The sequence below is a fragment of the Protomyctophum bolini genome, assembly GCF_963924005.1.
Source record: "Protomyctophum bolini genome assembly, chromosome: 6".
Classification (NCBI taxonomy): domain Eukaryota; kingdom Metazoa; phylum Chordata; class Actinopteri; order Myctophiformes; family Myctophidae; genus Protomyctophum; species Protomyctophum bolini.
Window position 1 is genome coordinate 22,673,701 of NC_137867.1, and position 18,530 is coordinate 22,692,230.

The 18,530-nt window shown below is 42.9% G+C and overlaps 1 protein-coding gene across 2 annotated transcripts in view; it reads right to left on the bottom strand.

Annotated features, from left to right (window-relative positions):
• The window catches only part of LOC308317472 (netrin receptor UNC5C-like), a 232,059-nt gene that overhangs the window by 111,411 nt on the left and 102,118 nt on the right, over positions 1 to 18,530 (bottom strand). For both annotated transcript variants that reach the window (XM_080766495.1, XM_080766494.1), the window contains exon 2: positions 5,127 to 5,363. In XM_080766495.1, coding sequence (XP_080622621.1) covers positions 5,127 to 5,363 — 237 coding nt within the window. The remainder of the gene's footprint in view (positions 1 to 5,126; positions 5,364 to 18,530) is intronic.

Genomic DNA, 18,530 nt, shown 5'->3' on the forward strand with positions numbered 1-18,530 from the left:
AGATCTGGACTGGATTTATTTATGTTTTGGACTAGAACCGGTGGACCTCTGTACTGTAGACGCACAGATGCATGCATCATGCAGATGCGATGCGTTGTTTATTGATGATTAAGCCTACAACAATTTATTTATATTGTTAAATGTTTCTTTTTTGTTTGTCTTTTAAAAAGGAGCATAAATAAATGTATACTATTCGTCTACCAACTTTAATTATGTAGCCTATACATGCATATTATATAAAAAAAAGAAATCAAGCAATATCCGTTAATGACCCGGTTAATCCTGTCGGCTAAACGGCTGGGCAATTATCCCTTACCGACATCCCTAGTACGGCATACGTGAAGTAGGTCGACAAGTTTGACAGGAAGTCAGATAGAGAAAGTGCACCGGATTTGGAGAGAACAAGACAAAGAGTCTAAAAGCCACACTAGCGACACCCACCCAGAACAAAGTGCTTTAAACCGACCAACATTTCCATCCGTATTGGCCCATGCTTGCTCTCTGTGGTGGGGCTGTACTGTAAACAACAGCAAACGGTTAAAGTATCAAATAAAACATGATCATAAAAAGGATTTGCCGTAAAGGTGGTGCCATGAGTTCAACAATCACCCAGATTTGATTTGCCAAGTGCTTGTTGTCCTGAGACCAACATTTTGTACCCCAGGAAGACAATGCATCAGTTAATCAGTTTCCAGCTTATCATTTTTCCTGGTCTATTCATTTATATGCCTGATTGTCCAGGGAAGCTACAGTAGTATTTAGCAATCAGTGGTTCTGAGGCTACACAGTCACTTGGTAGCATCTGATACAATTCATTCATGGTTGGGGGGCTAGAAGCTTTGATAAGCTTGCCAGCTTTGCTGACAAAACATCTGTCCTACAGTACGTCCGCTCACGTCTGCTGATGCGCTCGGCTGTCTTCACAAAGTCAGTGCAGTACAGTCCCATACCAGGCAATGATGCAAGTCCCAGTCAGTAAAGTACAGTCCCATACCAGGCAATGATACAAGTCCCAGGCCAGTTTCTCAGTGATGTAGATGGCTTACACACCACGATTCCGAAGCCTGCTATTCCGACACATCGCCATTTTGACTAGCTCGCCGCTTTACAAACCCTATCCCTAACCTCACACGGAAGCAACGTAGTCTGAATGGCAGTGCGTCGGAATGCCACTTTGTCCCCACGTACATGCCAAGGAATTTGAAGTCACTGACTCTGCATGCATATGTAATGTATTTGACTTGCTCTTTGGTGTGCCTTGGGCACAACATTTTTGTGGTGGAGCAGCAGAGATAAATAATTGAGAAAATGCAGGTGAAAAAATACGGCACTTTCTCCTATGAAGGTCAATCCGGTACATACTGTACTTGGCAAAAGTCTTATGTGTGGCATGTGCCTGTGTGTGTGTGCGTGTGCGTGTGTGTGTGAGTGTGTAAATAAAATAAAACACGTTTGCAACATGGTCATGGACATTTTCTTTCAAATGTTGAATTATTTCAGGCTGTAGTCATGCAGCAGCTTGCAGCGGGCAGTGTAAAATTGGATTGGAGACATGGCTGTTTGGATGGAGTCACTGACATCTGGCCAAGCTCATTTGGCTTCATGTTTTAAAATGGTGAGCCATCTGTAGCTCACATAGCTTGTATACAACTGTGCCTCGAGGTTCCACAATTTTTGCACTGTAAAATCTTTTAGTGATAATGTAACTCTAAGACTGCACAAAATGCATTTGTACACTTACAGTTATATACCGGTACGTTGACAAATGAAACAGGGCTTATTAGATCTGTGGTGCTAATCACTGTGTCTGTGGCTGAGCTGGGTTCTGTGGTGGTTATTGAATTATTGGCTCTTTTTTCAGCTGGAGGAATAGGCCTGCACTGCATTTGATTAGATTTTCAGTCCACTATTAAATGAATGTCCGTCAAGTGGAAGAGGAGGTTGAAAGGAGGAGTTGAAAGGAAGACTGCCATTTAAAAAAGATGCTGCATTCTTGCCTTGCCTTTTCCTATGCCAATTTCTACGCCCAAATGTTATTTCTTTTATCAAATTTGACGTTTGGATATTAAATTGGACAGCTCTAGTGTGTGCGTACTGCGTTCATGCATGTGCGTGTGTGCACTGTGTGTATGTGTGTGCAGTGTCTCTGTGTGTGTGTGTGTGTGTGTGTGCGCGTGCGTGCGTGCATGTGTGCAGTGTTTGAGTCTGCGTGCGTGCGTGCGTGCGTGTAAGCAGATGCATTCACACTCATATCGCTGTAGCACCAAAGTCTCCTCGCAGCATGCAAGTATGCGTGCAAGATGCAACATGCAAGTTTCTTTGCGTCATTCGTTGTTTGGAGCCACCAAGGACAGTCACCAGAGTGTGAGATGACTCCACAACAAAGGGATGGCATTCAAATAATTATTCATAAAGAAGCAACACAAAGGCAGACATGGACATGGAAGGGAAAGACCAAGACAACCGAGAGACTAAGCCTGGTCATGATGTGTGCATGTGCGAGAGAGACTTTGTGGGATTGCGTTTTATCAGTTTATGTATCATTTATCCTGCTCTTGCTTGGGAGTTCATGTCTGACAGCGAAATCAGGGGAAATATCCAAACTACACTGGTCTCTTTCTCAGGCCACCACTGTGACAGAGAGAGCAAGCGAGCTATAGATTGACACGTGTGAGACATGTTTAATATTGGCTTTCATATTTTTCATATAGTTACTGACCAAATTGTTCTATTCAGACTTTTCCAATACTGCAGTGCACGGCTCACTCATTACATAGCACATTTTAACAGAAACAAATAATTGTCTGGCCTTTTTTTGTCCAGCCATTACTTCTACACAAAAATTTTACTTAAATCACAGTACAAACTGTCAATTTACCTAGTACAAGTGTGAAAATTGACCCTGGCCAAAACTTGACCAATGACCTACGTAAATGACCAATTGAGGGTGCATGACTACAGCCTGTTTTCCAAAGGGAGCATTTAAATCAACGCAACATAACACAGCCAACATGTATTGTAATGTTGTGTGTAGACAAGTGGGAAACATGAACGCTTGGCTTCTGTCCACATCATTGCCATGAATCCTATTACATCGTACAGTGCCTAGTACACCTAAGTCCAGTTCTGGCAGCGTGGCAGGCAGTTCTGAGTGCACATGCCTAATACGTAGCCCACCTTTACAAACAAGTAACAAGGGATGAGAAACATTTGATCTGTTTTATCTTTTGTGGACTAATGAGCCGACCTGGGGAACAATGTTGCAGCGCTAGGTGCCAAGTGTGCAGACATATGGCCTTTCTTTGTTGCCTGTGTTTCCTGTATCACAACAATATTATCCCACACAGACTAGAGATATTGTTAGTGGAGAAGCTGACCTTTTGGTAATATTAGGTTTTCTTCAAGATTATATGATTCCCATGAGACAGTACTTCCTGGGAACGGTTGAATTTTTATGACAACATATTTGATATTCATTACATTTTATGATGGGCTTTGCTGAAGAGGGAGTCCACAGCAATTGGCAATTCATTCCCTAAGCCTGACTAAAGACAATAGTATAGTACGTAGTACAACGTCTTGTCAGGAGACACGTCAGCTAGCTTTGCACACTGCCTCTAGAACAGACATGTCCACATTCTGGCGTGCATGGGGGCCAATCGTGGCACAAGAGCAGAATTTATATGACATGGGGCTTCCTTCTCAAAATGTATTATTTATGGCCATTCATACATACAGTGTTTTGAAATTAACCTGGGCAGATGGGCCATGTCTCAGTCGAATTTGAAAAGATCCCTAACCGTGTGTTCCTTGTATTATGTCCTTTGAAGGTTAATTCTTTTAGTAGACCTTTTCATACTTGGTTACATTTGGCTAATCTGCCATTTGACTGAAACTATAATAGCAATGCAGTGTACGCAATAACAGGCTGAGAAGGAGGTTGTTTTTGCAACACTGACAAAAAGGGACTATTGATATTGCACTAGTTAAATACAATTGTTTTAATGAAGTGCATACATTTGTATGTGACTTTGTTATGGTCTAAAGCAGGCCGGTGCCCACACTTTTTGGACAAGAGAGCTAATTTTAAATGCCCAAATCAAAAAGATCTACCCACCCCAAAAAATATGATGACATTGCTGAAAAGTTTAAAAATGTACCCGAGGGGGCTTTGGAATAGTGGCGCTGGCGTTACATACAGTATAAGACAATTACATATAGTAAGAACACACTTGGAATGGGAAATATAAAGGGGGAAATGGAATTGGAAAGGGTTTTTAAGTATATAACATTGTAATGCTACTTATGTTTGTGCACAAAACTCTAGAAAACACTACAAAACAAAGTTTTGCATTGTGGGTTTGTGTTGACTTGAGCTGACTTTTTGATGTAAATCAATCAAGTCACCTTTTTTCCCTTCTTTTTACATTTTATTTTTAGCGCCATGCCATGTGTTCTACCTGCACAGCCTTGAAGAAAAACTGCTTGTGGATAAAGTAAAAAGATATTGGCACTCACTATCAACAACATCTTTCAAATTGACTGACTCTTCAATCATAATATTCCCTTTGTGTAGCCAGTCATGGAAAGTCACCGATTTTGGTGTAACGCAGGTACGCAGCACATCCAGATTCATTTCCTATTTCAGTAGGCTTGAACATTCTCCCAGGACTCACAAAGATAAATGAAATGGAAATGCAGGCAGTCTTTTCAAAAGAAATTCAATAGCAATAGCAATTCTCCAATCATTGTGTTCAAAACACAGTGATTGGCCTGGTTGGAAATCCAACCGAGGAAACACACTGAATGACAGCAACACCAGATGCTGAATCTCAATATACAGTACGTAGGGGCCTATAGATCATTTTCAAAGCAAGCATGACTAGCGATTCAGCGGCTGGAGCCAAGCAGGCAACCACAAAACATACAGTGATTTTCAATGGCATCCTAGTGTTTGTAGAACAATGACTCACTGCTCTCAAAAATAGTGACAACAATCATTTCCCAGTAAGTTTCGAAAATGTATGTTTGGTTTGACAAAAAAATAACAACAACAGAAAGACTTTCATGAACGCCCTTTGTGCGATTAATTTCTGCGTGGGGTGTTGGACCTGTCTGGCACTCACCTGAATTCTCGTCCACCCTCTCCTCCACAGTGTGGTCCTTCTGATGGACCCACTCGCTGTTACACTTGAAGTAGATCTGCGTGGCAGGCGTGGCCTTGCAGTACAGGTTGACAGGCTTGTTCTTCACAATGTAGCCCTCCTCTGGCTCGAACAGGAAGTGAGGCAACGGCTCCGGGGGGTCCGAGGGGAAGGTTTCTGGAAGTTCACTCAGACTCCGGAAATCGTCTTCATCTCTCACTGAGGGATAAACGAGAGGCTGACGGTTACAATTGAATTAGGCATGCATAAACTGAACTGCTTCACCCCTGTGCTGTTCATGATCAGTACAGTATTGCTCACTCTCCAGTCTCCATATATGTTTTACACCACAAAACTCTGTAGTTCAATATTTTTCTCCAGAATTCAACATGAGCATGACAATGTTTTCATTTGATCCCCCTTCACGCCTGTGTTTCGACCCACTGGCCACCACAGAGGACAATTGCCTTCCCCAGAGCTGTGAAATGCACCTTTAATCAGCATCACACAATATGCTGGGTACCCTGGAATTCATCACAGCTTCATCACAAAGAACAAGTGGAGAGTCCATGAATAATATAGACAGACAGACAGACAGACAGACAGACAGACAGACAGACAGACAGACAGACAATACAGTTGAGAAGAGCAGTACAGGTTGGCAGAGACAAACAAAGACAGACACTCCAGACAGACACAGTAAGTGGGCAATTCATTTTTCGATAAATCATTCTGAACACTCATTCAAACAACCTTGAGGGCGTGAAGAGCCTTTCCCTCCCCATCTTTCCATTCGGCTTGAGCTTTTCTACTCTTTTTCCGAGTCCATTCGTTCATTACGCCCACCCATGGCCTCAATCAACGGCACACAAAGACCGTTCTGTCACCAGGTTGCAAGGGTCACCAATGCCACAAGGATTACATGAGCAAAAGTTTTGATGGAGGACACACACACACACACACACACACACACACACACACACACACTTACCCTACCCTGTAATTTCTTTCCACTCCATCATCGTCAGGGTTCATTAAACCAGCCTAGGTCTTGTGTGTACGCATGTGGGTTTGTGTGTGTAGCCATGTGAGTCATCATGGGAACATGTTAATTGATGCCATTTTGAAGGAAACGTTTTTCTTGTTATACCTCAGTTCTGCACATGACACCCCCCCCCCCCCCCCCCCCCCCCCCACACACACACACACACACACACACACACACACACACACACACACACACAAGTATGTGTGGTAGATTTACTTCACATGCACGATGAAATACTGTTTCACACGCATGCATGGCTGTTGCAAAAATGTTATGCATGCATTTATCCTACTTATGCAGTATGCACTGTATCGGTTTTCAAATGTTTACTGACACATCTTTCTTTGTTCTGCAAAGTACATTGAGCTACGTACAACTCTATGTACAGTATGACACAATTAACGTTTGTTATTGTTATTATTGACTGTATCGTTAGGCTACTACTATTATTACTTTAAGATGACCACATCTACTTAGAGGAGCATTGATCTTTTAGGAGCGTCACATTGGATTTCACATACACAATTATTGACTTGCCTGTACATGGACACAAACACAGAACACACGTGCAATCTTCCATTCCACTACACTAGCTGCACAGTTCTGGTCCTTATCTAGGAAAACAGCATCACGCTGCAGGCCTGGAACAAAAAGCTGCTTCAGAAAAATAAATCACAAAAGAGGGAGTTATGTGGAGGCTGCATCCCTCTCTTTGATGTCACAACGTTGACATTTTCTCCCTCCATTCCTGTAATTAGCCCTTCCTCCCTCCATTCTGTATCTCAGTGTGAGACCATGGGAAACATCGCTCACTGTATCATTTCATCAGTGCTGAGACCCACAGTTACAAGGACAGACTGTGAGACAGGAGGTTAGGCTACACAGGCCAATAGCTCCATAGAGAGGTGTGTGCGTCTGTGTGTGTGTGTGTGTGTGTGTGTGTGTGTGTCCGCCTCCTACTGCAGGAGTCAGCAGCTTGTATCTCCCCATCCCTTCCCCTCAGATCACAGCCCCAGCATGGATGGATTAATGCATGTGTTTTGTGAGGGTACCTACCCTAGGGGACACGGGGAGAACATTCAGGGTATGGGCACTGATGACACAGAGGAGAGAACACGCCCCCAGCACCCATGCACAGCATCCCCAGTGGGAATCGAACCCGGGACCTTGCAGCTGTCAGGCGACAGCGCTATACCAACTGCACCACCGTGACCCTGGCTGTTGACTTTTACTCTTACCTCTTACCTCTCCTGTGTTTCATTCTTACTGCTGTTGCACTAGAATTTCTCTCCAGGGATCAATAATGGTTTATCTTATCTTCTCTCATCTTATTGTCCCATTACAGGTTATTTTTCCAGTGTCTTGTTCTCTTGTTCATTATCTCTTTCTTTCAATCTCTCTCTCTCCCTCCGTCAACTCTCTCTCTCTATCTCTCTCTCTCTCTTTTTTTAGTTGTGTTTCTAATTTATTTATGCCGTTTTACACTGTTCTCTCACTCCCTCACTGAATCCCTCACTCTCTCACTGAATCCCTTATCTCCTTTTCCGTCCTTTCATTTACCTCTCTCTCTCTCTCTCTCTCTCTCTCTCTCTCTCTCTCTCTCTCTCTCTCTCTCTCTCTCTCTCTCTCTCTCTCTCTCTCTCTCTCTCTCTCTCTCTCTCTCTCTCTCTCTCTCTCTCTCTCTCTCTAAGCCATTTTCTTGCTAATCAGTCATCCAGGGGTCTGGTGGGTTCATTGCTCCAGAGCGACAGCCATAAATTATTGATTGGCACATGAAACATGATATCTGGAGTAAACAGTCTTGCTAGGGGAGAAAGAAGGGAAGGTTGCAGTCAATTGTCCCCTACGTACACTGACTTCGTATTTCCCCTCAACTCTCACCACCTTCCTCCACACACTCTCCTCTCCTCTCCTCTCCTCTCCTCTCCTCTCCTCTCCTCTCCTCTCGCAACCATTGACAAGAGTGAATTAGCGATCCCAACAGCCCAGCCCATAAATGTCTTGTCTGAATGATGTCATCAATAATGGATGGGCAGGACAACATTGGTATTGGATTTACGGCACCGATTCGTTTCGATTTTGTACCAACGGCAAAATCACAATCATTGATAGAAAAGGCTTGCTCACATCTGTCACACTTCAAAAACTCTAACTAACCCAGCCAGAAGCTATCAGCAGAACTGTTCAGAATGATGAGTTTATCACAGCGAACAGAAGCCAGAATGTCGAGCAGGTATTTCCTCTTCAATTCTGGACATTTTGATGGCGATTCATCACAATAGAAAGGATTTATATTAAAGCTCTATTAATTTCCCAAAACATGTAAAAATGCATTACATTTAAATTCAAAGCAATTTATTGTTTTACTGTAGGTTAGTATTATAGCTCTGCATCTCAAACAACCCAACTTATAGAATTATGTAAGTAAACAAAGGGTCTGCTCTCTGCTGGTTATTGTGGAATTGTTAGATTACTAATAATCATGTAGGCTATAGTATAATTTTTATATCTCAAAGGTCAATTTGAAGTTTCGAGTATAGAGGGTTCCAGAGATTAAAATGTAATAGCCTATCGTTCATCAATTAATGTTACCAACATATAAATAGAAAAGAAACAAACAAAACAAAAATGACAGGTCACACTCGTAGTGCTGTCAAACAAGTATATGTCTAGTTTAATCTTCAACACAGTTTTATAATATAATTGCCTATGTATAGTGGGGGTCCCTGCTTGATCTCTCACTCTCAGCTAAGTGGTCCTTGGCTTGACCTGAAAAACATTGAAGACCCAGGCCTGCATGTATTATTAACGTTTTAAATAGATAGCAGATGTACAAGCTCACAACGCGTCTCATCCACGCCCCGCTGTGAGCTTGTGGATCTGAAATTTTAGGCGTGCGACCGTCTTGCTGCAGAATATAAATAAGGCTTCTATCCCAGAGAACAGCAAAGGAAAGCTGGACAGTGGAAAGTTGTGAAACGGTTGTAAACGACTTTAAACGCAAGCAGTACACCCAGCTGTGGCGTTGTTGTTGTTGTACACGTGTGTGCAGACTGCAGAAGCTTTCTTTAATTACAAATTGATGATCGTGACGCAGATTCGCGTCGGAGAATCAGCAAGAACAGCTGTGGAGTGTGGATCATTACCAGCACGCAGCGCTACAGTGAAAAGTCAACTGATCGACGGACAAAGCTCCTCGGACAGCTATTTTATAAAGCTAAAGGTGGTGCTTTTCTTGTTTAATGCATGGGGCTCACTTCTGTTAGTCGCGGGTGCTCTTTATAGTCTGTTTGTTGTCTCACAGTCTCAACGTGTCTACTCTGCACCGTCGTACGGTAGCTTCTGTTCACTGACGGTGTGTGCGCTCTCTCTTTTTTTTTCTTCCTTTTCTGATGGTACGTTCAATGCGCCTCGTAAAACACAGGATAGGGTGAAATTTACCATGAAAAAAAAGTTGCAACCATGGATTTTACCGATGCAAGCACTCCGCGAACGATGCATCGAGATTTCACCCGTCAATTGTATCCGATACACAGTGTATGAACCGATGCGCTCGTCTGTATCGATGTATCGATACGTATCGATTATTTTCCACATGCCTAGTGTATACACGTCTTTAATATCAAAACCATGGTGCCTTGGACGTGTATAGGTGTCTTTAGGTCTTTTTGTATATTAAAAAAAACATTATTATTATTATTTTCCTTGTTTGCGGCTCGAAAAGAGAGGCTCGTATCTCCTAATCTAGGGAACTCTCCATGGTTTTGATCAGATGGGCAATGTTCTGTCTTCATTTCTGACTTCAGCATGCCTCTCGTTTGGAATATAAACGCTTCTACAGAGACGTTAGCGTGACCAGCGTGAGGTTAGAACGGAAGATTATGTCTCCCGGTTTTGGGGGGGAACGGAAGGTAAAATCTGCCATATCGGCTGATGCATTTTAAGTGTTAAACTTGAATCGCATTGTTTTATTGTTTGTTTATTCTTTCAACTAATCTAATTTAGAACCAACTAAATTGATTAGTATGAAACACTGTTCAAATGTGAGCTAAAATACTACCATATAGGAGAATGTGTGTGTGTGTGTGTGTGTGTGTGTGTGTGTGTGTGTGTGTGTGTGTGTGTGTGCGTGTGTGTGTGTGTGTGTGTGTGTGTGTATGTGTGTGTGCGTGCAGGGGCCTCAGTTCTCGGTGCTCTGTGATGAGTTATCAGTGCAGTAGCCGTGGCAACCATGAGGTCATACTTGTGATGTTTCTTATCACAGCTAGTTACAATCAGCAGCAGCTGCACAAACACACATGCACAGTCTGCACACACACACACACACACACACACACACACACACACACACACACACACACACACACCAGTGCCTGAAACATATACCTGGTCTCATAAACCCACTAACCCCTTGTAACGACCTCATCCCCCATACCATGCACCACCCGTAACCTCCACCACACACACATGCATGCATGCACACCCCTAGACAACTACAAAGCTGGGGCGATTGCTATCTCAAACACTTGTGCTGCCAAATCACCCAAGTCACAAACCCTCCCATCAAACTCTCTCTCTCTCTCTCGTGACCCCAAAAGTCCTATAAAGTCAGCAGGTTGTCATTTCTGTTGTATTGTCTATCTCCCCCCACTCTCTCTCATGCACTACTCCTGCAGTAGTATTGATTGTCATTTTAGTTTAAATTTTCTTTTCTTTAGTTTTTTCAAGTTGTATTCATATTTTAGTCATCTGAAATATTTTATATATATTTGTGTTAGAATAGTTTTAGTCGACTAAATATCGTGAGATTTTGGTCGAGGTCTTAATGGTGTCAAAATGGCATCAACACCCGGGCACAACCAAACTTAAAAATGACTTGTCTTAGTTCTACTGGATTTCTTCTCCACTAGTCCCTCCCTAACATTTTAGTCTAGTTTTTATTTGTTGACGACATTGTCAATATGTCTTAGTTTTATTCAGTTTGTCAGTGAAAAAAGGTAGCCGACTGTAAGGAGAGAAGAGCTAAGATGAGCAGAGAGATGGAGAGAGAGAGAGAGAGAGAGAGAGATAAAGAGAGAGAGAGAGAGAGAAAGAGAGAGAGAGGGGGGGGGGGTGATGGGACAGTAGGGAGATAGTATATCATAGCTTTGGAATGGGATATATGATACCTTCCTAAATCCCAGACACGCGCACGGCTGCACGCACAGTCATGCGGACACACAAAAGCACAGCACAAATGCACAAACAAATGCATGTAAACACACTCAATGGAGCGTCTTGTATACTGTACAAGCAAAAGCACACTTGCACAGCCAGAAGAATTAAGAGGTGTGTGCTGCTAATCCAAATGCATGCGCACAAACACGCGCACACATGCAATCATGCAGGTGCACCCACGTACGCAGACACCCACGCACGTACACACACACACACACACACACACACACACACACACACACACACACACACACACACACAGTGTACAGTATGTGTTTGTTGTTCTGCCAACACTGCCCCGTAGGCCTACCTTTCATTCACTCAGATGAAGTGTTTCCTTGTGCTTCTTTTGAGTAAAAGATTTCACACACTGCACCTAATAGTTTTTTTCTTTAGGGACACCTGGCTGGAGTTTAATTTTATTTTCTCCAACAGAGGTTTTTGTGTAATCAGGCAATCAAAATGCACAAGGCCTTTTCAATGTCACGTCCAACGTGAAGAGCCATGCAGTGTCTCTGTAGCCATGGAACAGTCATTGAGTCTCTGTAGCCATGGAACAGTCATTGAGTCTCTGTAGCCATGGAACAGTCATTGAGTCTTGTTTTCCTTTTATCTGACTCCTGAAGAGACCTCTGCCATGTGATATGTTATGGAGATAAGTGTTTAAGATGTGGATGATAAAGACTGAACATAAACAATCTGAGACTGGTTGAAGTATGACTTGATGATAGCCTCTATGCAGGTGTGTCTGTGTGTATGCGTGTGCGTGAGTGCGTGCGTGTGTGTAAAAGTAAGTGGAGGTAAGAAGGAGTTTACTGTCTCTGGACCGCACAGCAGGACAAATATTACAGTAACACACGCACACACATTTCACAACGTACCAGCGTATTTACACAAGACACCAGGTGGACCCGCATCCATGTGAAATTTAAACACTCTCCTATCCTTAAACAGCACAAGGGAACCGTGAAGAATGAAGAGAGTGAAGAAATAATAACAACATGAAAACCCACTGTTATTTAAAACCCCAACAGCCTTTTTGGAAGAGAGAGAGAGAGAGAGAGAGAGAGAGAGAGAGGAGACAACGTGTATCCTCAGAAATAATGTATCCGTGATATTGAATAAAAAATTGTTCAAATCAAATACAACATTCCATAACTTCCATGTTACCTGGGAACAGGTAACATGGCTCTGCTGCCAATAAGGCCATCCCAGCTTGTCCTGCAGAGGGGGATACTGCGTATCAGAGCCATTGAAAGAAGAGTTCTGACAATGAAGGGGCAGAAAACAGCCCATGCAGTCACGTGGTTCATGTAACTCGTTTGTCACTCTAAAGTCCATAGACTCCAATGCATTCCCTAAACTTCCGGTTCAGGCCTTTGTCACTATTCGCCAAATCTATGTAGAAGAGCTGCCAATAGACTGGCCCCGTAAAGTGGAAGGAGTTGTCGTAACTCTCTCATCTGTACGACTGTGCTGCGTATGAGTTTCAGGCAGTACTAGTTGTAACCAGTAAGTGTCCTAGCAGACACCAGGGTCTAAACGTCTCAATGGAGAAGTGGGGAGACCACCCCCCACCACTGCAGAAATACTAATTGTATTAACATAGGCTATATACACCATGAAGATTGAGGGGAAAAAAGAAAAACTAAAATGTGATGAGCTAATGTCCATTCTTGTTCCAAAAAGAAACAATAGAGAGATAGATTTTCCTGAAGGTTTTTAATCATTCACAAGCAGTAACCCGAAAATATTCTATCATATCCAGGCCTCCGGGGTCAACCGTCTGTGTTGTCTAACAGAAATGCTGATATTGTTTTTCTACAGTACATTGTTTGAGTGAGTGGGTGTGTGTGTGTGTGTGTGTGTGTGTGTGTGTGTGTGTGTGCGTGCGTGCGTGTGTGCATGCGTGCGTGTATGTGTTGACATTGGTTTTTTTCCCCTTTCCCTTTCTATCTGGGACACATCCTAGTGGGAACCATTAGTGGCTACTTCAATGACAGTGCAAACACCAGAGGGACATGCTGTGATGCAACAGTGTGCGTGGACTTACACTACAGCTAATTATACCTCCAGCAAGCCGTCAGGGCAATGCTGGGCCCATCCATAATGGTAGAAGGCTACCGAAAGCTACGCCGCTTCTCTATAGGATCAGACAGTGACAGCTGTCTGGCGTCCAACCAACCACCATTGTGCTGTGACACCAATAAGGCCCCATCTCGAACATGGGACTAGATTTATGAGTGGTGCCTGGGAAGATGGGAGGGGAGGGGGCACTCTGACAAGCCACAGTTTGCCCACTAATGGATGGAGGAGAACAGAAAGAGGCTGGTGAAGAAGATGAGGAGGAAGGAAGACATTTGTGATTGGGACGAGGCTGTGATATAACTTTGTGTGTGTGTGTGTGTGTGTGTGTGTGTGTGTGTGTGTGTGTGTGTGTGTGTGTGTGTGTGTGTGTGTGTGTGTGTGCGTGCGTGCGTGCGTGCGGCTTGCGTGCATTTGTGAGAAAGACAAACAGACACAGTGTACACACAATGGGCTGTATTTTGCGTGTCTTAAGTACCAGGTCTTATTACTTAACTTAAGATTTGGAGGCGTGGTCAATGCTCTTTGGCCACTCAGAATAGCCAAATGGCATTGATCGCGTAAGTAATAAGACCTGGTACTTAAGACACGCAAAATACAGCCCTATGTGTACTATGACCGATCAGTTTTTCATTTAGTCCTTGTAATGCGCCCTCCTCTCTATCTGGCATCAGCAGTGAGATCCAATCAAACCCTGTGTGTGTGCGTGCATGTGTGTGTGCGTGCGTGCGTGTACCGTATGTGCATGTGTGTGCTCTTGTTTGTGTGTGTATTTCTTTCAATATTACATACAAATGTGAGATCAGGTTTTAAAATTGGAAATCGAGAATCGAGGACTGGCTTTTTTCCTGTGTTAAATCTGGTCATTAAAATTCCATATCTACTGTGCAGGGCTGAGATCAATTAATTCACAGGCTGCATAATTACATTAGTGTCATGCACAAACAAACATAGTACACACAGTGTCTCCAAAATGGACATTGCTTATTTACCACCAAATTAGAGCTCTGAAAGCTGCATTAACCTCAGTTGTCAGGTCACAACACAACCAAAGTATAGGAACGTACTATGCAGTGTGTGTGTGTGTGTGTGTGTGTGTGTGTGTGTGTGTGTGTGTGTGTGTGTGTGTGTGTGTGAAAGAGAGAAAGAAGTTATGTGTGTTTAAAAGATACATTTACTCTCATTTACTATATTAATACACAGAGAACGGCATACGGTCATTTTTATGCAAAGTTCAGCATTTATCAGTTTGGACGTGAGTGGAGGCTACAGTCATGTCTGAAGGCAAGTCTCAATTTCCGTACGTAAGTGAGTTGAAATTGTTGTTCAATGTAAGATTAATTTAGGAGTATAGGCTATCAGTGACAAAATTACAAGCAATTAAAATCACTATTTTAGGCTACAAGCAGAAGCACTGCAAGTGTTATCACCAAATTGTATACTATGATGTCAAGCATGTACATACTAGTATGGGCATAACTCATACAACTTGAACTTAGATAAATACTTAAATAGACATACATATCACATATAAACTAAATATTGAAACCTCAGCTGCATGGAGTTTCATTTATGACTGCAGCACTGTAACTGAAGCTGCATGTGATTTCTTTCCATAATGCATTTTTTTCCAGACTTCTCACTTCTCAGGATGTCAAACTAATTGGTTGTTTCTTTCTGTTTGTCCCGCAGATGAATTGTCAAGAGATAAAGAGCCTGACGCTTGCTTTGCAGTCGGTGAGTTCTTCCCTCCATTTGAATGTCAAATACTTTGCTGACAAATTATATATGAATATACAGCTCTCAAATGTGTATTGTACGGTAATCATTTCTGTCTACTTCTCAGTGATATTCTATAACTATTATTATCGCAATTTGCTATTGTTTCCTTTGGAATATCTCTCACTAAATAGTTTAAAAATGCCATTGACTGACAAGCTGTAGCAACAGTAACTTAAGGGGCAGGGGGGTTCTATTTCGAGGTCAAATACATGTATTTTGTTGGATGTAATATGCATCATCATTATGTAAACTCTTGGGGTAAGGCCTCTAAACTGAGAATATTCAGGGTCACGATATTTATGATCTGCAGTGGATTCTACATTAAATTGATAAAATTGTGCCACAATGTGCCAGTGTGTTTATCTATGTGCATCAATCACATCAGCATATTAGCATTCCATAATAGCAGCCTGGATACATTTAAGAAGTCTGTATGACTAGCCAATGGCTAGTCCATCTGCTTATGTGTGTGTGCATGCGTGCGGCGTGCATCTGTCTGGAACAAGATATAAGGCAAGAGAGGGGAAGAATACTTGAAAAATGTCAATGTGTATTGACAACATTTTTTTAATCTATCCTATACTAATACACATTGTATCATGTTTGGGCGCAAAGCCACTGTGACACTATACTTGGAATTGAAGTGTGATAAAAATGAATAAAAATAAAATAAAATTAACTTTTTTTAAATGATATGCTAATATCATATTAGTCTGCTAGTCTGCTAATGTCTTTTGACAGCATGCCGTTTCAGTGGGTAGTATATGGACTTGTGGAAAACAGTGTGTAAAGTTAATTATCCTGGACAACAGAGGAGGAAAAAAAACACAAACACCTGATGCATTAGTATTACAGCTCTATTCCCAAGAGTATGTCTCACATCTTTTGTATATAGATAACATCCTCTATCAACCCAGAAGTCATACTGTACAGCAAAAACAAAACTTGGGGTACTTTGTATATTTTTACACCAACAACAATCTAGTCTAATAATCTGTAATGTAGATTGTAGCATGTGGGTGGTGGAGAGTATACTGTAGATTAAGGAGTTGGGATAGCTATGAATTTATTGTGGTGTCAATTAATCATGACATAGAGTATGTCATCAATTCCACTCAAGGGAGTGTGTGCAGTATTTTCTATCTCCAAGTCTAAGGGGCTTCCTCAGTAACAACATTGTAATAGTTAACTAAAACCAGCTTTTAATAAACAGTCGAGAAGTGTTATTTCACTGGAAGCTGAAATAGCATTGAGAAATAATGAGGACTTGGCATCAACAACAGACTAAACTATAAACTGAATTATTTCAGAGGGTCAATACTTCATTTAAATTCATAAAATGTCACTAAGTACAAACAACAAACAACCATGTTGTCGTGGAAGTAATGTGTATTGGAAAGCAAAACGCTTTTTAAACGTCTGTCTCCTAAAACTTCATTTGGAATCTTTAAGGTGACAGATGAGTAGAGGGGGATGTGAGAGGATGATAGGCGAGGAAAGAGAGAAACACAAATTCATGCTCTGATGCACAACTTGAGACATTAAAAGCAAGCAGTTGCATGCTGGTTGGTTTAAAATCAAATTAGATCAAGATTCCCTAGACTGTCTCTCTGTCTATCTCTGTCACACACACACACACACACACACACACACACACACACACACACACTTGACGCATGCATTGCACACAAGGTCACCCACACACTCGCACGCATGCCCGCACACACACTTAAGTTGCAGCCATGCCATGCACATAAGCACATACTCAAGCATGCGCACACGCACGCACGCACACATAAAGTAAGTGGATGCACATATTCTTGCAAACACATGTATAAGAGCAGACTCACACACAAACAGACAGACACATACACGTTTGTGCACGCACACAAACACAGTGAGAGAGAGAGAGAGAGAACAGCTGATGTGTGGGTGTTTGCAGGTAGGCAATGTGTGGGCACTTGCTTGTTATTTTTCACGGATGTCCCTGCCAAGCCCCACCCCCCCCCCCCCTCCTGACACACACACACACACACACGCTTACTCAGGAACGCACACTTAACAGGATTGCATGTCGCCTGCTTGCCCTGAATGACAATTGCCACATCTGTTGCCAGTTCCAGCTTTATTTTACTGCCTGTCTGTCTCTCTCCTTCACTGCATGTCTCAGCACTCTAGGAAAGGAGTCATGACACCTCCTTCCTTCAAGCATCCCACTCCATCTCTCCCTGGTTTCCTTCCTTCCTCACTCCACTTTCAGGAAGCTTCCCAGCCCGTCGCCCAACTCCCAGCCGCTCCTATCCTTCATCTATTCACACCAGCAGAGCCTCTCTCCATTTATCTCCCTTCTTCCCTCTGCCTATTAAAGTTGATCCGGTCTTTAAAGTGGAGAGGAGGTCGAGAGAACAAGGAGAGGACAGGAGAGGTTTTGGTTCCACGTGAGAGAGAGAGAGAGAGAGAGAGAGAGAGAGAGAGAGAGAGGCGACAGTAAAAGAGAGATGAGAGAGCAGAGTGACATATGCTACCTCATATTCGGGTAGAAATGGCGGATTGTGGAGGAAAAGGAAGGGGGAACAGTCGATGAAGTGAACCAAGCTGGAGCTGAGATAGGCCATACAGGCCGGGGATTACCTCCCATTTCCGTGATATGAATCAGCCTTGGTGCACATGGTAGAGCCCCGTCAACCCCACGGAGCAGATCACTTCCTTGCAAAACGACTGATCTCACAATCCATCTCCTTTCCAACAGAGGTGTTGCGGCTCCCGTTTAAGCCCAGTATATTTAGTTGCATGGCGAATAGTGAAAATGAATGGCATTAATGACACCAGGGTGAAAGTGGTTAAAGGCACGACAATGTTGGGTAGGAGAGCCCAACATGTGGCACTGTGATGTGAATCTATACACACTCCCTCCTCCTCCTCCTCCTATTGCCGGTTCCCTGTCCTCATCGTTCTTAACTAGGTCAATAGTGGGAGACCGGTAATAACAGGCCATTTATGGCGAGTCTCCTTACTCACAACGTCCTCCTCCCCCATTCCCCACCTATTCTCATGCTCTCTGCAGTCACGCTATGTCAATATACCCTCACAGCTCCTTGGGGAGTTCGTCGTTCTGCAATGCAAGCTACAGCCCACCCCCACCCCCCAGGCCAATATCACGGTGGTTCACAGATTTTCCAACACGCTGCACATGTAAAGTATTTCTGTCTTTCGGAAGGGAAAAATAATTACAAGGGCAGCGAATTTGCAAATTA